Source organism: Vidua macroura, chromosome 16 (genome assembly GCF_024509145.1).
Source record: "Vidua macroura isolate BioBank_ID:100142 chromosome 16, ASM2450914v1, whole genome shotgun sequence".
NCBI classification, from domain to species: domain Eukaryota; kingdom Metazoa; phylum Chordata; class Aves; order Passeriformes; family Viduidae; genus Vidua; species Vidua macroura.
Genome location: NC_071586.1, coordinates 9,742,907 through 9,759,608, shown reverse-complemented (window position 1 = coordinate 9,759,608; position 16,702 = coordinate 9,742,907). Strand labels below are relative to the sequence as shown.

Here is a 16,702-nt window from a genome sequence, read left to right as displayed (position 1 = left end):
TGAGGCATACCAAGATAAAGATGTCTATTTAAAGGCACTGGCTAAGTCTAGATAGATAAAACCAGAACTGCTGTCTGGCTGCCAGGTTTGGCACCCGGACTTAACGCAGTCACCTCTGAACAATTCAGAGCAGCAAACTCTCCAAAAGCCTTCTGCACTCTCCCAGCCTTCTAAAACCCACACTCGTCTCTTGGACAGATTAATTCTACAATATATTAAACTTTCATATCTCTCTTCTGCCCAGAGAAAAATCAATACAGTAAGGGATGGAATACTAAAAAAGGGGCACGACTACATAAATGGGAAGAGCTGACTATGAGAAACACCAGATACAAAATACTGTCTTGATATACTCAAGAGTCTGCAAGTAGTCTTAGTCATGTTTATAGTTTCATATAAAAACTTTCTATTTCAACTTCTATGTTTTATCACAATGGAGCACTTAAACATTCATACAGGAGTTTGTTTCCTTGGCATTTCAACAATACACAAGTTTTTAGTATCAGAAGCTTCTAGAACTAAAGGAAACCCCAACCATTTCACAAGAAGTGCTTCCCAAAAAATGGACTGTAAAAATGCAAACTATGTGGATTGAGACAGCACTCTGAATATACAGTTTAAGACTCCTAGCAGATAGGAAACTTGAAGGAGAGGAAAGAAATAAAAGGGAAAAAACTAAAGGGGAAAAAAAACCAAACTGTCAGGTTTATTTCTGGTCATTGCATCTAAACTAGCAGTGTATTAGTCTGTACCAGTCTGTGTCTGTGGAAAAAATGCAGTTTTCCACAGAAGCACAGCTCCAGGCATTCCCAGGCTGATTCACCAGAGGCTTCTGGACACGTTTCATTTCTTTATTCAAATAACCCTCATACCGTGGGAGTGTTACGTGTAACACCCTTCTGCTTCACACACCCTTTTACTACTGGGTTTTCTGTGCACTGTGCCTCATCTGCATCCTACACACTGAAGATTCAGGCAGAGTTTGCAGTCCTGACCTGTGGTTTATTGACTTTGCACCAGAGACAGACTGTGCAGAAGTTCCTGGCAGCTCTCACTTACTTTCAGTCATCGCTTCCTCAATTTCTCTGTTCCTCAATTTTTTTATTAGAGCTCTTTTATGAGCAGTTTCTTCCACAGAGGATGTTGTCACTCCTCTACACACACTCACACTTGCCTACACTCCCATCATGTGTAAGTCCTTGAGAGAACACTGACAACAGCATGGCCTTAAACTCAACCTCTTCTCCAAAAGGCACATTCCACCTACACCAGCTTGAAAGGCTCTTCTGTTAACCATCATCCCATGCTACCAAATGGAGAAAAGCTGCAAAGTCATGTTTGAAATTGTGCCAGCTGAGCCAATACAGGTCAAAAAGCAAGAGCTTTGCTTCTTTGTCGTTAGAAAAGGAGCTCCACAGCATCTGTAGCACAGAGGTCAGAATTCAACACTGGGGAGCACGTGAATGAATTCCAAATGCTTCCTTTTCACAACCATTTCCTTCCAGCACAAGCATGACCACCAAGGTCCAGGTGCAATCAGCAGAGAGGGCCCATGGCTCTATCCAGGCTCTACTTTCACCATCCTCCCCATGTGCACCCCTGCACACATCCCTTTCCAAACTTTAGTCACCATTCTCCAAGTGCAAAGTTTCTTCCACTTCAACACATTAAAGTGGCCAACAACTGTCTCTAGCAAAGTGTGTGCTGGTGTTTAAATTTTAAAAAATTATTGTCTTGAAAACAACTCTTAAAACAAAATGTCAATCTCCTTTATATAGGAAAAAACATCCCTAAGGCCAAGTGAAAAAGTGAATCCCATCAACTTTACAAGTCTGTAAAAACAAAGGCATCTTACAGTGCCAGGAGACTGAACTACCTGAGGTTTCTGCAACCCTGAACTTGAAGCTCATTTAAGATTCTGTTAAATAAGCTAAATGTATTAGAAAGGAAAACAAGCAGGAAAAAGAACAGCTTTTACAAATATGTAGTTCAAATGTTATCAGTCTTTCAATAATCTATTATCATTGATTAACAAGTTACAAAAACACTCAAACTTCGTGACAGAGTAAGACATGTTGTTTACTCTCAGCAGAGATTATTCTTTCCTTGTTATGTTCTTCTATGAATGAGAAAAGTGTGAAGTCATCCTTATTTTTCTGCTTTGCATGTAAACGCTTTCTTCTTTTGCAGAACACACCTGCATGTGAGTTAGACACTGACATGCCAGTCCCTCAGAGCACCACTGATGACACTGTTAGTGACACTGAGTGAAAAAGCAAAATGCTACAACGAATCTGATTTAAAAAAAAAAAAAAAAAAAAAATAGGAGTAAGGAGGAAGAAAATAAAAGAATGAGCAACTGAAGAAGAGGGGACTGGAAAGCAATCAGATACGTACCTCCTAATGCAGAATAAGCAGAGACAGCCAGTCACAGAACAGAAAGGTGATAGGTCATAGGCCATAAGGAAAACAAGAAGGCACATTTAAACCACTCATTAAAAAATCATAGCCAAAACCAAACCAAGAGAAACTCACAAATAATATGGAAAAATAAAGACATACAAAAATAACTATTTGAAGGGAAATCCTTTTTTTGTACACAGAAAACTGTGTTGAAACATCACACACAGTTTTCTGAAATGACCTTATGGAGACTCAGTTGTTATTTATCAGTCACAGCATGTGGTAAATACCATGTGGTGTTTCCTTTTTGTCGACGAGTTTTTATTTCTCAGATCTCAGAAATAAAACTCCGAAGTTTGAAACGAGATTGCTAATTTGGGTATGCAAAATAAGAAGCAACAGCCTTCAGACGTAAAGGAGCTACTTATTTTGGTTCATACATTTTTAAATACAAAGTTAAACCTGTTACCTTCACAAGAAAGCAGGAAGACACGGAGCAGCAGACATGCTAACAATGAACAAACATACAGCAGCAGAACTGCCCTTGTGACTAACCTAATTTCAGCAGCCAACCTTCTCTATCTGGATTAAAAAATGTATGCGTTAGATCATTTCCATCATCCTCTGGAATTTTAAATGGCTCATTCTTAATACTTTCATATAAATTCTAGAAAAATAAAAGAGGAAAAAGACCTCATTAATAAAAGTCTTAACAGAAAATGCAACCAGGATATCTTACTGCTTCTCAGACTATTAGTATAAAAAGCACAGGAAAAATTGTCCATAAAATTCTGGACTACCCCCATCTATCTTAGTTTACTACTCTGATCAAGTTTGATTTTAAACTATTTCATCTATAAGCAAGCCTCTCTTCAGCACAAATTTCTTAAGCACTCCTAGCAACAACATTTTTATTTTAGCTTCAGCATTCAGTACTTTGAAGGCTTCAAGATCAGTTTCATTTAGTACAAGTTTTGCCAAATAAATCTGAGTTTTCAGAAAATGGTGTAGCCCATAATACTGTCATAGAGCAGTTATTTTTACTGATTTCTCAAGGAGGGAGCTCCACAAGACGTGGGAAATGCTAGAGGCAATAAAGAAAAAAAAAATTTTTATTATTTTTTCTGATAGAAATGCTACTTTTTTCATAAGCAGCCAATTCCATAAGTATTTTGCCATAAGCAAACTACTGAAAGATAAACAGCTTTTTCTCTGAAACAGCCTGTTCTTAACAAAAGGTTGGATATAGGCAGAACTAGCTCAAAGTAGCTGTGAATCAGAAAAATAGCTTCTTTCAGCTACTCAAATGGTTACACATGCTAGAAAATGTTCTTTTGCCTTCCCTTGACGAATTTGCCTGAGAACTGTTGTACATACTTTTAAGTCTGCTATTAAAAACACAAAGCCAGGCTTTGTCCTGCCCAGCCCAACTTACCCTTAGCAATTCCTCTGGAAGGTCTCCACCTTCATTAATTCCACGATTCATGGAGATAAACCTCTCCACTGTGGGTTTATCTCGCACATTGTGGTTGTGCAGGCTGGTATTCAACATAATGATGGCAAATGAAAGCACGTAACATGTATCTGAAATCAGATTTGAAAAATGGTTTATCTTCCCATGTGTTGTGTGTACAAACCTGTAAAATTAGTACAGAGCTCATCTTGACTGATTAAGAAAAATAAACAGCCAAAAATCCTGAACACTGTACATAAAAGTATAAAATTCTTAAGCTGCTGAAGTAAGCCCAAGAAGACAAAAATATTACAATTAAAATAAAAGACAAGTATAAGAAAAACTGTATGAGAATCCAAAAAAATTTAAACTCTTATGAAATCATTGCTATCACCCTAAATTAACATTTCACTTGAAACGCTTTAAGTGTTGGGCAAAATGTTCTCTGCACAGATTTTGCCTAAATCATAGTGGTGGATGCTATAATAAACCTGGTCCATCAGCCTCCTCCTACTCAAAGTACTTCCAAAGCTCTCTCCCAAAAGAAAGAATGATTTCTTCAAAATAATATTCTGACTGTATTTAAAAAGACTGAAAATGACACTGCCTCAATTCCTTGGCATACAGGAGGTAGCTAGCACTACTGGATAATATCAGAAGATGACAAAGGAAATCTTGTCATGCCTCTTGGCATGGTTATGATTATAGTAAATTCTCCCAGAATTCAGGTACAAGATTCTGTGTAAGAAAAAGCAGGATGAAAACCTGCTACAGAGAGGGAAAGTGTGCCTACATCTTCAGCAGTTTATCAGTAGCTGTTTTCCTCTCTAGCTGTTACAGACCTGCTTTCTGCCAACCTTTTCCCATCCTATCTGTTCCTTAAATTAAGTGATCAAGAGCCATCTATTTGTGTATATAGCCAAACAGAACAGCAATGCCAGGGCATTCTGTGCAGTTCTGTGATCTTTTATAAATGAACATGCACTCTGACCATAAGCTTGCACCTCCTGGATTAGTCAGTCACATTTTCTCATTTCTCAGGTATTTCTCATTTCACACATTATTTTGGCCATTATCTCCTTGCATCAGACGTAGAACATATACACACATACATATAAATAAAAATTATATTTGGATCATATAAATAGTTAAGAACTCCTGTGGTTTCCTGTGACTGACCTGTAGACTGGAAGACTCCTGGGTTACAAAGGCAATAGCGTGAAGCAAAAGCTTCCATCATACGGTCAATTTTTTGAGCCTCTCCTGGGAGTCTGAAGCTCCACAGAAACTGCCTACAAAAGGGAAGAATAATTGTTAGACTCATTCCAGTATTTATATATTAAGTATTTATTACAAATAATCCAAAACAAATGGAAAAAAAAAAAAATCAGCATTGTCTATATAGAATGTCCTAGAAATATGTTCTCAATCTCTCAACACACAAGTCAGGAGCTATTATAAAGCAACATGCACAGATGGCTAGCCCAGTAACTCAGCCAGCAACACTGCATGCTATCAGGCAAGATAATATGGCAGTTCATATTCTGAGACTCTCTCTTTTTTCCAGACTAGTAAACAATTTTCTGTATGCATCCCATTTTTGCCATGAGAATGCTATGGGGGGAAAAACAAGTTCAATCCTCCCTGGGTTTCCTGGCTACAAAAAGCAATGAACAGTCAGTTAGACTTTATTCACAATGTAAAAAGACACATCATACAAAATATTTCTGGTGTAAGGAGAGAGAAACAAGGAATACAGAAAGACTTAACATATTTACTTAAATTCATACAGAACCTTCTAAAAATGGTAACAACAACAAGAAAACCCCACTGCTTAGAGAGGTGCTGCCTGTCTACTGTAAGCTCACCCTATAAGAATCAGACCTAGGCCTTAAAAAGAACAACTTATGTAATCATTTCAGTAATTTTGTAATATATGTAGCAGAATTTGCTGCTGCTTAGCAGCATAAACTGAAATACAGAATTTATTTTTGTAACTTATTAGTTCTACATAGAGGTACACTGGAATGCATACAGGACAGAAGTCTTCACAAACTTATTTTGGCACACACTGTGGCACTAAAACGTTCCAATGAATTTCACCATTTATTCTTTTATCTCTTAGCAAAAGAATTATCTGAATTAAACCAGGAAAGTTACATGCTCTGCCATGCAAAACAAGTTCTCACTATTCCCTGTACACTGGATGCCAGTATAACAACCATTTATTCCTGTCTTCATTGGTTTTCATTTTAGGACATGATATTCAAGTGTCACAGGCCATCTCTAGCTTGTCAGCTCTATGTACTGTCTTTTACTCACCTCGTGCAAGGTTCCAACCCAGATCACGAATTTTGTAAGCTACCAAAATACAAACATTTAATAGTAGCAGCTGCTAAGGAAGAATAAAGTCAAACCTAACATCAAACTGGGTAAAAGAGACAGGAATACGAAGCTTCCCAGACAAGCTTCAGCAGCCACAGAAAAGGCTTCTTTGGCCCAAGCCTCAGGCAGCTCAAGTTATCATCACCACATCACTCAACCATAGCAAAGCTGTTCTGACTCCACATCACAAGGCACTGCACCAGAAACAAAGATCACACGGACATTTCCATTTATCTGGTGTCAGGAGAGAGTCACTTGGGGCAAAAAACCAGGCAGAACTGTCTAAGTCAACCTAATTTGATCAATCTGTGACGGATTTTCACCAAGATGAGAAGGGATCTCACAAGGTCACTGTATGCAGGCATCCCAGATAAATCAAGGAAACTGTTCATGTAGCAAGGGAAGAAAATAAACTAAGATATCACACTTTCTTTCACATGACAAGTGGGAAACTGAGGCAAGCAGAAGGAAATCCCTTGTTTCAAAGTTTACCTCTCTGTGACTGAACATAATCAGTGAGCATGGGCAGTGGATTTCTCCCCATCCCTGCCCAGAAAGACAAGTTGAGGTGGAATAAAAGGAGGAAGAAAATTACTTATTTAAGTAAAGAGCTTATTTCTTTTTTAACCTATCTCTGTGCTAAGATATAAAACAGGTCTTCCAATGTCCACATATGGCAGGCACACCGAGGATTAACAGCTGTTTTAGTTGTTTGTATTTGCCTGAAATGACCAGGAGTTTTCACCCTGGAGGGCAGCACACACACAAGCTGTCAGAAGGGTTAAACAGAGATGTCTCTGCCCACTTGCACAGTAATTTGTAGAGGTTGTGCTGAGCTGTAGAGCAGCTTTCTGACAAATAAATCAACACAGTGACTCATATAAACATGCAATTTGATAAAGGAAGCTCAGGTCAAAAAACAGAAAGAATTTACTCACCTTAAGGCTTGTACAAGATTGAGATCAGCGAACTCATGGAGTTCAACAAAAGCCTGAAGAACTTTAATATTAAATTCATCTCTATGAAAGACAAAATGGAAATAGACAATTACAATTCTGACCTTTAAAGACTTGTTAGTTATCTCAATTGGCTTCTGAAAATAAATAATGAAATAAACACTCATACTGATCAAATAAAGCCATCAGAAATAACCTATACATTTATTTGAAAGGTATTTTCCTCTTTAACACTAGTACTTTGCCCATTTTTGCTGGTAGGTTAGCAAAAGCCAGGACATTGCATTTTAGAACTGCTTATTTAAATGACCTAAAAATAGCCTTGCCTTCTTTGCTTCACATTTGTTATTACTGTACCTGCCTTGACATAGGAGGATACCTGAGAAATTTAATCAGTAAAAAGCCTTTTGCAGAAATTGTCATGAATTCTTAAAACAATGGTTAATGTAAGACTAATTTCTTTAGCCATACAACATATGATTAACAAAATATATTTTTTCCACTCTAAGAACAGAAAATATTAAAGCAGTATCTTAATTTACATACAAAGATAAGAAACAAAAATGCTTCTATTGATTGTATCCAAGAAAAAGAACAGCTTCTGAAAAGAGCTGCTTAGCATGTACTGTAGTCTTACTCCATTCCAAGAACTGGCACAACAAAGTTAACTAAAATCAGAAGAGGTTTTGAATAGGCTTCCTCTCACCCATCTCCTATACTGGTATGCAAATCATGAGCCAAATTATGCTTTGTTTGATACAAGGGTGTTTAAATTCAAAACTAACATTTAAACATTAATGAGCACAAAACTATGTGGATGGACAGAACTTGGCCCACACCATCACCAAGTTCCTGTGCCAGAAGAATAAAGGTTTATAATCCTCAGGGTGTGCTTTAAATACCTCACCAAGACAGAATGTTGTGTATCAGCCTCCGCCCGAAAATAGAAAGGTGTGCACCCACCAGGAATTATCTGTTGCCTTGCTGACTAACTGCATGGTCAGACTAACCTGCAACACTCAGGAGTAAATACCTTAAAACCAACTGTTCCTTCATTAGAATGTTCCTACATTGTTAACAGAAAAACACACCACTTCTGTCAGCAAATCCAAGCAATTCTCATCAAATTTAACAATGCACAATTCAACTGGGCAACTGTTTTTCAATGAAGTGGCATGAGAGTGTAATAAAAGAGAGCACTCCAGAGGGGTATGTTTTTACTTTAAGGAAATTATTTATTTTGTTTATAGGCATGCAGTACTTGTGCTGGGTACACCTCCAAAGACATAAGACAAATAATAAAATGCTCCAGGAAGCCACTTAAAAGAGGTGAAGATTTACCCACATAGAATGAAATCTTAAGTCTTTTTTTAGGATGTAATTCATCCTTTATTTATTATAATTTTTACTTTATTTGTAAGTGTTACCTTATTCCGTTTCACCATTCTTCTTTCAGCTTGCTGAGTGCTGTTAGACTATAAAAGTCAGTAATATAGATTCTATCTCTTTATGGCAGAATGTTATATAAATATTTCAGTCTGCTGACTGACCTGGTCTTGTCTTCAGCTATATTTAGCTAGAATACAGAAGTAATTTATGATGGGCCCCAAGAGGGGATGGCAAAGCAGGAGAGAATGTCCTCAGACATAATTCTGTTGTATAAAAACTGTTGATGTGTCTACATATTCTGCATAGAGACTTCATAACAAAGATCTATTTTCTAAATGCTCATATTACAGTAGAAACTTTGAGTGAACCTATGAAAGCCAGGAGGAAACTGCTGAGCACAAACCATGCTGCTGCTGCTGGAACCAGACTGAAGAGTGTCTCAAAAGGGAGCTGCCACAACCCATCACCATAGGGGCACATCCTGAATGAGTCACCTTTGAGAGCTCCCTAGGTGGCACTGGAACATGTGCCAGCACATACATACACACACTCCAACCCACTGCACTGCTGCCTCTCTCAGCTGCCTTTTTTAAATCAATTCCTGGGTTACACAGCAATGGAAGTCATTTGCATTCTGACTGTGTTTTGCAACAGTGTGCATAAATATGCACACTGCATGTTTATTGTACCAGGACTGATAAGGACAGGGTGCAGCTGCCCTTGGAGACACCTGCTTAGCAATGGGACGTGTGTGTGCAGGGAAGTGACAACACCAAAACCTGCTTGGAACTACTGTCCCAGGAAATACCTGTTTTAATAAGTAATTTCTTTACCGTCCAATTATTACTGACTGCAAATCATTCCTCCTTTGGATACATTACTAAGAGTTACCAGTAGTGTTGCAACACAACTCTCAGACATTCCAAAAGCTCCTGGTATTGAATTCTGCACTAAAGACAAAAGTTTTGGCTTACTCAAAATACTAAATTATAGTTAATTAAATATCATTCCATAATGTACCCATTTAAAAATAACAACCTAACAGGAAGAAAACCTGTCACAATACTGTAGCAGTTTTACATCCCCACTGTAGCTTTTATGGATCTCAGAGTACTTGAGCAGCTCTCTCCTGCCACCTCTAAAGGGGAACTACCCAAAACCTGTGAAAGGGCTTTGTAAGCTCAAGAGCAGAGTTCCAATATTTTTACTTTACCTTTCACCAAGGTAATCTCCAATTACCGTTTTATTTAATCCTTCTCCTTTATAAAGGAACTGTGCAATGTCTTCTGCAGTGTTGTGCAGGAGGTCATTTTCTATCAGAAACTGTATTCCCTAGGAAGAGCAAGTCCAGAGGAAAAGGAATGTTATGTCTTCTTCCACAAGCATTTAAGTAAATAACACTAGCAACATTTGGTATTAATATACCGACACAGACATACACTTAGCACATTAAGAGTTACATTAGCTACAGATTTTTACTTCTTTTAATAAAATGGTAAACAAATGTTTTTCAGTTAGATGAGCAATACTTAGTATTGGTTTTAAGATGAAAATGAAAACACATTTTTAAGGCTAGAAGTACTAGGCAGCAGTTTGAATCCCTCAACCCTTAATATTTTATTTGAAAGATCAAATATTAATTGAATAACGATTGCACATTGCTCTTTGGAGCTAATGTGTGTGTTGGCCTGTTCCCAACGTTGCATCAATGTCTGCAGAGCTGTAATCTGCAAAATCATATAATGAAGAGGTACATAGAAACTACTTAATTACCACCATGACACAAAATCAAGCATCTGGTATCATCTACAAACTGCAACCCAATACATCAAGCCACTACTTGCAGTAGGAAGTCACAGCTGAAGATACTGCAACCGGTTTAAAAGAGTTTATGCTGACATTGGGATTATCAGTGAATTCTGGTTGTTCTGGAACTAAACTATTCACAAAGGACTGGAATTACACTACTCACAAAGGGCTGCTCAGTCAGCTGCTACCAAAGGCAGGTGGAAAGTCTTACCCTGTCCCTCAGAGGGTACTTGATCAAGCCCCAGGACTCCTACTCCTCCATAAATTATTGCCCTACAACTGGCACACGCTAGGGAAGCCCAGAGACTTCTCTGGAAAGTGGCAAAGAAAGGAGACTATGAGTTATACAGAGATGATGGCAAGGATGGGAGGGATGTTGTTCTGACACTGAGCAGGTCATGCAGAGATAACCACCCTCAGTACAGCCCACAGACCCCAACACAGAAGCTGCTACTCCTGCTGATTTCTTCAAACTCTAACAACATGGAAACTTTAAGTAGCCTTAATGTCTTGGATTCAAACATGTACAAAAGAGGTTAATAAATTATTACTAATATCCTCTACTAGACTATTTCATAATTTCAAGAATACTAGTTTTTCAATTTCTGTAATTTATTTCATTACAAGTGAAAAAAATTCTGTTTTTTTTTAAATGGCATAGATGGCCCTCTAGTAACATTCAAAAACGTTATTATCCTTCTGTTTGATTAATTCTAGTTTTTAATAATGAAATGGTTACCTGCTTGACAAAAAAAGGTCAGTTTTCTGACCTAATTTAACAGGGAAAGTAAACTATGATGTTATAAAGCTTGAAGCATTTTTTAGAAAGTCTGGAATTCTCTCAGAACAATGTCATCATCATCTGAAAAATTTGAATGCCAGGCTGGTACTCTAAGAACTTAATATTTTGATAAGTCATTTCACAACAGACATGATTTCTTTGCAAAGAATATATCCATTATATCTTGAAGCAGAAATTGCCGAGCTTTCCTCAGAATTGATCTCTTCAAAGCTTATTTATACAATATTTGACTACAAAACATAGCGCTTTTTCCAATCCCAAGTTATACAAAAAGCTCTCATCTCTGAAAATCAAAAGAGAATCTTTCCTCTGATATCAGAAATAGCAGATTCCCTTGGTTCAACACCTGGACCATATTCATGCTTAGTATAAACAGACTGATCTGAATAGATTTTCTGAAGTTGTACAAGTTACTGATAACGGACATTACTTGAAGTATGGAAAACAAATTTCTGTGCACAGAAGCAGACGCTTTACCATACTGTAAAAATCAATTTCATTTTCCTTTTCCTGGATATTTTTTTAATTATTCCTAAGATATTAAAGAACCGGAACAGGAAAAGTAATTTGTCTGGGACAGCAACTTCAGCGTCTGGAATAAATGACAAAATAGGCCAAGCAAACCCCCAGCACCTCCTACACTATCTTTTGTCTTGATGCAAATTTTCTTTCTGTAGACTGACAGGAGACAGATGACAGCTGTACTAGTTTAACTTACCCACACAAAACTCATTGCTACAGACATTTTCAATATTCACTACAAATATTGCATGGATTTATTTTTTATTTTACGTCACTGCAATGAAATCTGCTTTGAATTTCATCGCTTTTACAGTAACTCAATTATAAATTTTGCACTTATTTAAACCCTGCCTTTGTCACAGAGAATTCATTTCCTGGGCTGAACACAGGCAGTACCAACTTCAGCATGGTGAATTTCCAGCACAACTTTGTCTCTGCACAGGGATTCTTGAAGTGTTTTACAAACTTTACCTTTACAACCCTTCCCACAGGAGCTCACCAAACCCAAACTCCCAGGTACAACATCCTGGAAGTACATAAAACACACCTATTTTCAGAGGGGGCAAGGGAGAATTGCTCTACACACACACATGAACGTGTAATGGTCTTTAAATAGAAGTGATGGAAGAAAATTACCTCACTGTGCTCCTGCTAATATGAAAACATAAGACCTCTAAAAAAAAAAACCTCTTTACCTGGTTTTAAAGGAGGAAACTTGGTGGATTCAACCCAAGTATTATTACCCCAGTTCTCTGCCATTCCTAAATCCAGAGACCACCTTCCCTCCTGTTGCTGAATGAAAAACATCCTTTTCCCAATGAACCCCAGGTAGCTTTTCCCAGCACCAGAAGGATGAATACATACTTCATCTGTCTGTAACTTAATGTAGCAGCTGCAAGCAACACCACGACCCAGCTTCAGAGCAGACAGCTACTGCAGCCACCACTGATCACAGGCATTATTAAGAAATTACTACTCTGAGTCTGTTCACCACATTTAAATTATGTTACAGTAGCAATGTGGCCACAGCATCTATTTATAGAAATAATTTCATCCAGCAAGAACCATAACAAAAAATAGTTAATGCTGGAATGAAAGCATCTGACATCATCCTGTGACTTTGCCACAAACTTCTACAACTTGAAAGAGCTGGAAGACCACAGGAAACTACCAGGATGTTTGGGGGTATTCTGCCCTCAAAAGAACAGAAGTTAAGCAGTCACCAAAATGGAAAATAAAAATAAAAGACACGGCCAGCATTTCAGAAAGGGTTCTTGTACTTGAGAATTTCTGTCGAATTGGAAACAGTCTGAAGAACAGAAGCCATACTGTACTGGGAACACTTCAGAAAAGCCACCAAAATGTAAGTGAATTCAATACAACTGGAAAAAAAACATGTCAAGAACACAAAAAAAAAATGATTTCCAAAAAGACCTCAAAGAATACTCTTCACAAATTCAAAATGGAATCTCAATTACAAACAATAGAGGACAATAAAACAAAGCAAGGAAGATGAAATATGAAAAGCAAAGGCTAGAGGTCAAATACGTCAAAGAAGCTCTTTTAAACATTGCAGGGGAAGTCTGTAAGAGAATGTGCAAATCCCCAAATTTTCCAGAAAATTAACAACAATTTAAGAAACAGAGAGGCACTCCAGAAAGAACTCCATTACTTCTGGGTTACGTGCAGAGCAGATTCCTTGAAACTGGTATCCAAGCTTGTACAAGTCAGATAGGTACACATCTATATGTATATATGTATGTACAAAAATACAGATATTCACACATGCCTTTTTCAGAAACAGGCTTTAGATATCCAAATATAAAAGTCTGCACGAAAACAAAAAATATAGCAAAAGTATTTTGAAAGATAAAATAGGAGAGCATTAAAGAAAAAGTATGGCCTCACTAACAACCACACATGAAAAAAAATTTAATTATAGTTGACATCTCAACATAGAACACCTCTAACAGGTACAAAACAAGCCAGGTCAATCAATACCTGGTGTATTTGGTTGCTGATAAGTAACCTCCATTATCAAGGGCTTGTTTAAGTGAAAGAAGCACAACTGGCACCTGACCTGATGGCTGCTTCCAATTTAACCCTCTGTTCTGTGTGTTACATGACATGCAAGTAAGGCCTATGAACTTATATTACCAGAAATGTTTCTTTAAAAAAACATAGAAGTATTTGTCATAGATCATACTACAAGCAGAAACTTGATTTCTGACAAGTGAAAAAAAAAAATTCTCTACCTTCTTAGGGTCCATGTTGAATTTCTTCCTTCCCATGGCTATTTGCTTATTTCTTTGTGTAGTTTTGCTACATATAGAGACAAAGAAGAAACAACAAGCACTTACCAGTCACTCTTACAAAAAGACTTCTAGATGACCTTATCATTTGTTTTGGCTACTTGGTATTTTCTACTACAATATCAAGACATTCACTTTTTATAATGGAGAAAATTATGATACTATTTTCAACTCCTTTAAGCAATTGCAGCTTCAGGACCCATACCCTTATCAACTGGACAATAAAATATTACGCTCTATCTAACATATTCTCTATCCAAACAAATGACACGCCTGCATGGGATAAAGTCAAGCTTTATAACAGACTAAATAAAGGTAATCCATCCTTTGTTTAGCATGGGAAAGGTATTTTTACTTGCTGTTCCTGGAAGACCTGTTCCAAGGTCTTACTGAATCATGTCCATATGTTGGCATTACTTACCTTTCTTCTACACTAGTCAGATTATCAATTTCAGTCATAACCTCAGCAATTTCAAATTTTAATCTCTGTAAAAGGAAGGACAATACATTAACCTATATTAGAACATATTTTGAAATCAACTATCATATAATAATATGATCAATTAGATTTTATTTTCTAATATTTGTTATTTACCTGAAGAAAAGTGAACAATCTTAGGGCTTCCTTAGGTATTTAAAGATTTTATCACAACTGAATGACTTAAACACGTGGACCTACGTTCTCAGTGCGTGCTTGTCCCAGAGCACCAAGACCAAGCTGCCATTATCAATTAATAAGATTTCTTGTCCCCATTTCTCACTCACTCCTATCCTGGATGCAAATCTGCTGTTTAATGAGGTTTTGATTACACAAATAAAATGTGGACATCTGCACATATTGCATTACATAAATTCAGAAGTTAATCTTTTTAAAAGCACACATATGATGCATAAATCCTGTTCACTATTAGAAGTATTTTGTTTAAGTAATTTATATGCTTTTAAAACCATTACCAGAAATTCATATTTAGGTCTGTAACTTAATCTACTGAAGGAGTCTTCTAAGGATCTTTACAGTAAATCAATTACCTCAATATCATCAATCAGTTCTTTTTTCCTGCGACGTATATTTAAAAGCTCTTCTCTTTCTTCCATGGAGAGGTCATCAGGCACTGGAATGGAACAAAACATATAATTTTTTAGCATTTGTATTTTAGCATTTGATACCTCATCATCACACATAAAACTTAATAAACTGGTTAGGAAAAATAAGCTTATATGAAACATCAGGACATTTCTTTTACATCATTTTCAGGGAAAAAACCCCAAAACAAATCAAAACAAACAACATAAATGAAATCTAAATTTAATATATTTGTAATCTCCTTTATAAAAATCCTAAGTAAGGTAATTGAATGAATGACTATGGAGAGAATCTATCTTTCAAAAGAAAAAACAGACAATTAAAGGAATCTTGTTATCGTATGATGTGGCAAGATTTGGTTCTACAGCTTAATTGCCAAATTCAAGTTGGATATAATTCTATTACATCAGTAACATACCAAAATTCTTTATGTAAATTAATTATGATTCAGAAGATATTACTATCTTCCAGGGAAAAAAAGCCAAAGAACAGCCAATGCTATACACAAGAAATGTGTCCTGGTGCTGAATTCAGACATCCCCTAATGCCAGCAGTGCCCCCTCATTTGGTTGCTTTGAAGAGGGAAATGCAGGCAGGTACAACCCAACACACACCCTAACACCAAATACCTCCCAGCAGTAGGACACACAAATACAGCAGCAGAATCAGGTTACTAACACAAACATGGGCTTTGTGTAACATCTTTTAGGTGAGTCTGTAGTATTTAAGTCAATTTTAGGTTTCTCCTTGGCCATGCTAAATGAAATATATGACCCTGCTGATAAAAATCAGTTGCTACTGAGGACGCAAATGTGTGTCTGTCACTCATCCTACCCTCACCCTGTGTCTGACAACCAGCAAAGACCAAAAATCACTAGCATAAAACTCTTGCTTTTCTGGAACAATCAGATGTTCCCCAGCAAGAAAGTTCTTTGAACAGAGATTACTTCTGCTCATTTGTACAGCACCAGACACCAACAACAAATATTCACTTCCTGTGCAACAATCCTGCAGTAACAGTTCTAATGCTACCCACTTTCTTGGAAATAGCTCCTTAATTATAGAACAGCTTTTCCTTCCAGCTCAGTAAAATGGAACAACAAAAATAATTAATAAGGTATGTGAGAGCAGCACACAACAAATGTAGTCATTTGGGATGGTCAAGGCCACTGTCTTATATACATAACAGACTGTAGCAACAGGATTACAAAGAAAAGTTCAGCTTGAGAGGAGAGTTTTAAACACACATTTGGAACAGAGCTTCTGTTCAAATCCTAATAATGAAATATATTGATTATTTCAACATCCACTGGTTAAGCTCCTTTCCTTTTAGGATCTGAATCGTAACAAAATCCAAATGGCGACAGACCTTGTTAGACAAGAAGTAATTATGGCAAATGATTTCATTTAACTACTCCAGATACAAACATGATTAAATTACTTTCAGTTTAGGAAATGACAGTCTTCAGCTGAACAAATACCAGACTTCAATATGTTTACCTGCTTATTCTCCTCATCAGAAAGCCACTCCTAAAAATCTCTTGCATGCGAATAGTGGTAAGATTCTTTTCACATCAAACCTTACAA

General features: G+C 37.0%; 1 protein-coding gene across 4 annotated transcripts in view; it reads right to left on the bottom strand.

The window, feature by feature from the left end:
* The window catches only part of CYTH3 (cytohesin 3), a 48,808-nt gene that overhangs the window by 8,756 nt on the left and 23,350 nt on the right, over positions 1-16,702 (bottom strand). For 3 of the 4 annotated variants that reach the window (XM_053991791.1, XM_053991792.1, XM_053991788.1), the window contains exons 2-9: positions 15,061-15,143; positions 14,453-14,517; positions 13,975-14,041; positions 9,800-9,918; positions 7,180-7,260; positions 5,036-5,148; positions 3,839-3,987; positions 2,959-3,070 (exon numbers count right to left, since the gene is read on the bottom strand). In XM_053991791.1, the coding sequence (XP_053847766.1) occupies positions 2,959-3,070; positions 3,839-3,987; positions 5,036-5,148; positions 7,180-7,260; positions 9,800-9,918; positions 13,975-14,041; positions 14,453-14,517; positions 15,061-15,143 (789 nt within the window). Of the gene's footprint in view, positions 1-2,958; positions 3,071-3,838; positions 3,988-5,035; positions 5,149-7,179; positions 7,261-9,799; positions 9,919-13,974; positions 14,042-14,452; positions 14,518-15,060; positions 15,178-16,702 lie in introns of those variants that run through there. The other variant, XM_053991790.1, reaches the window with a different exon arrangement.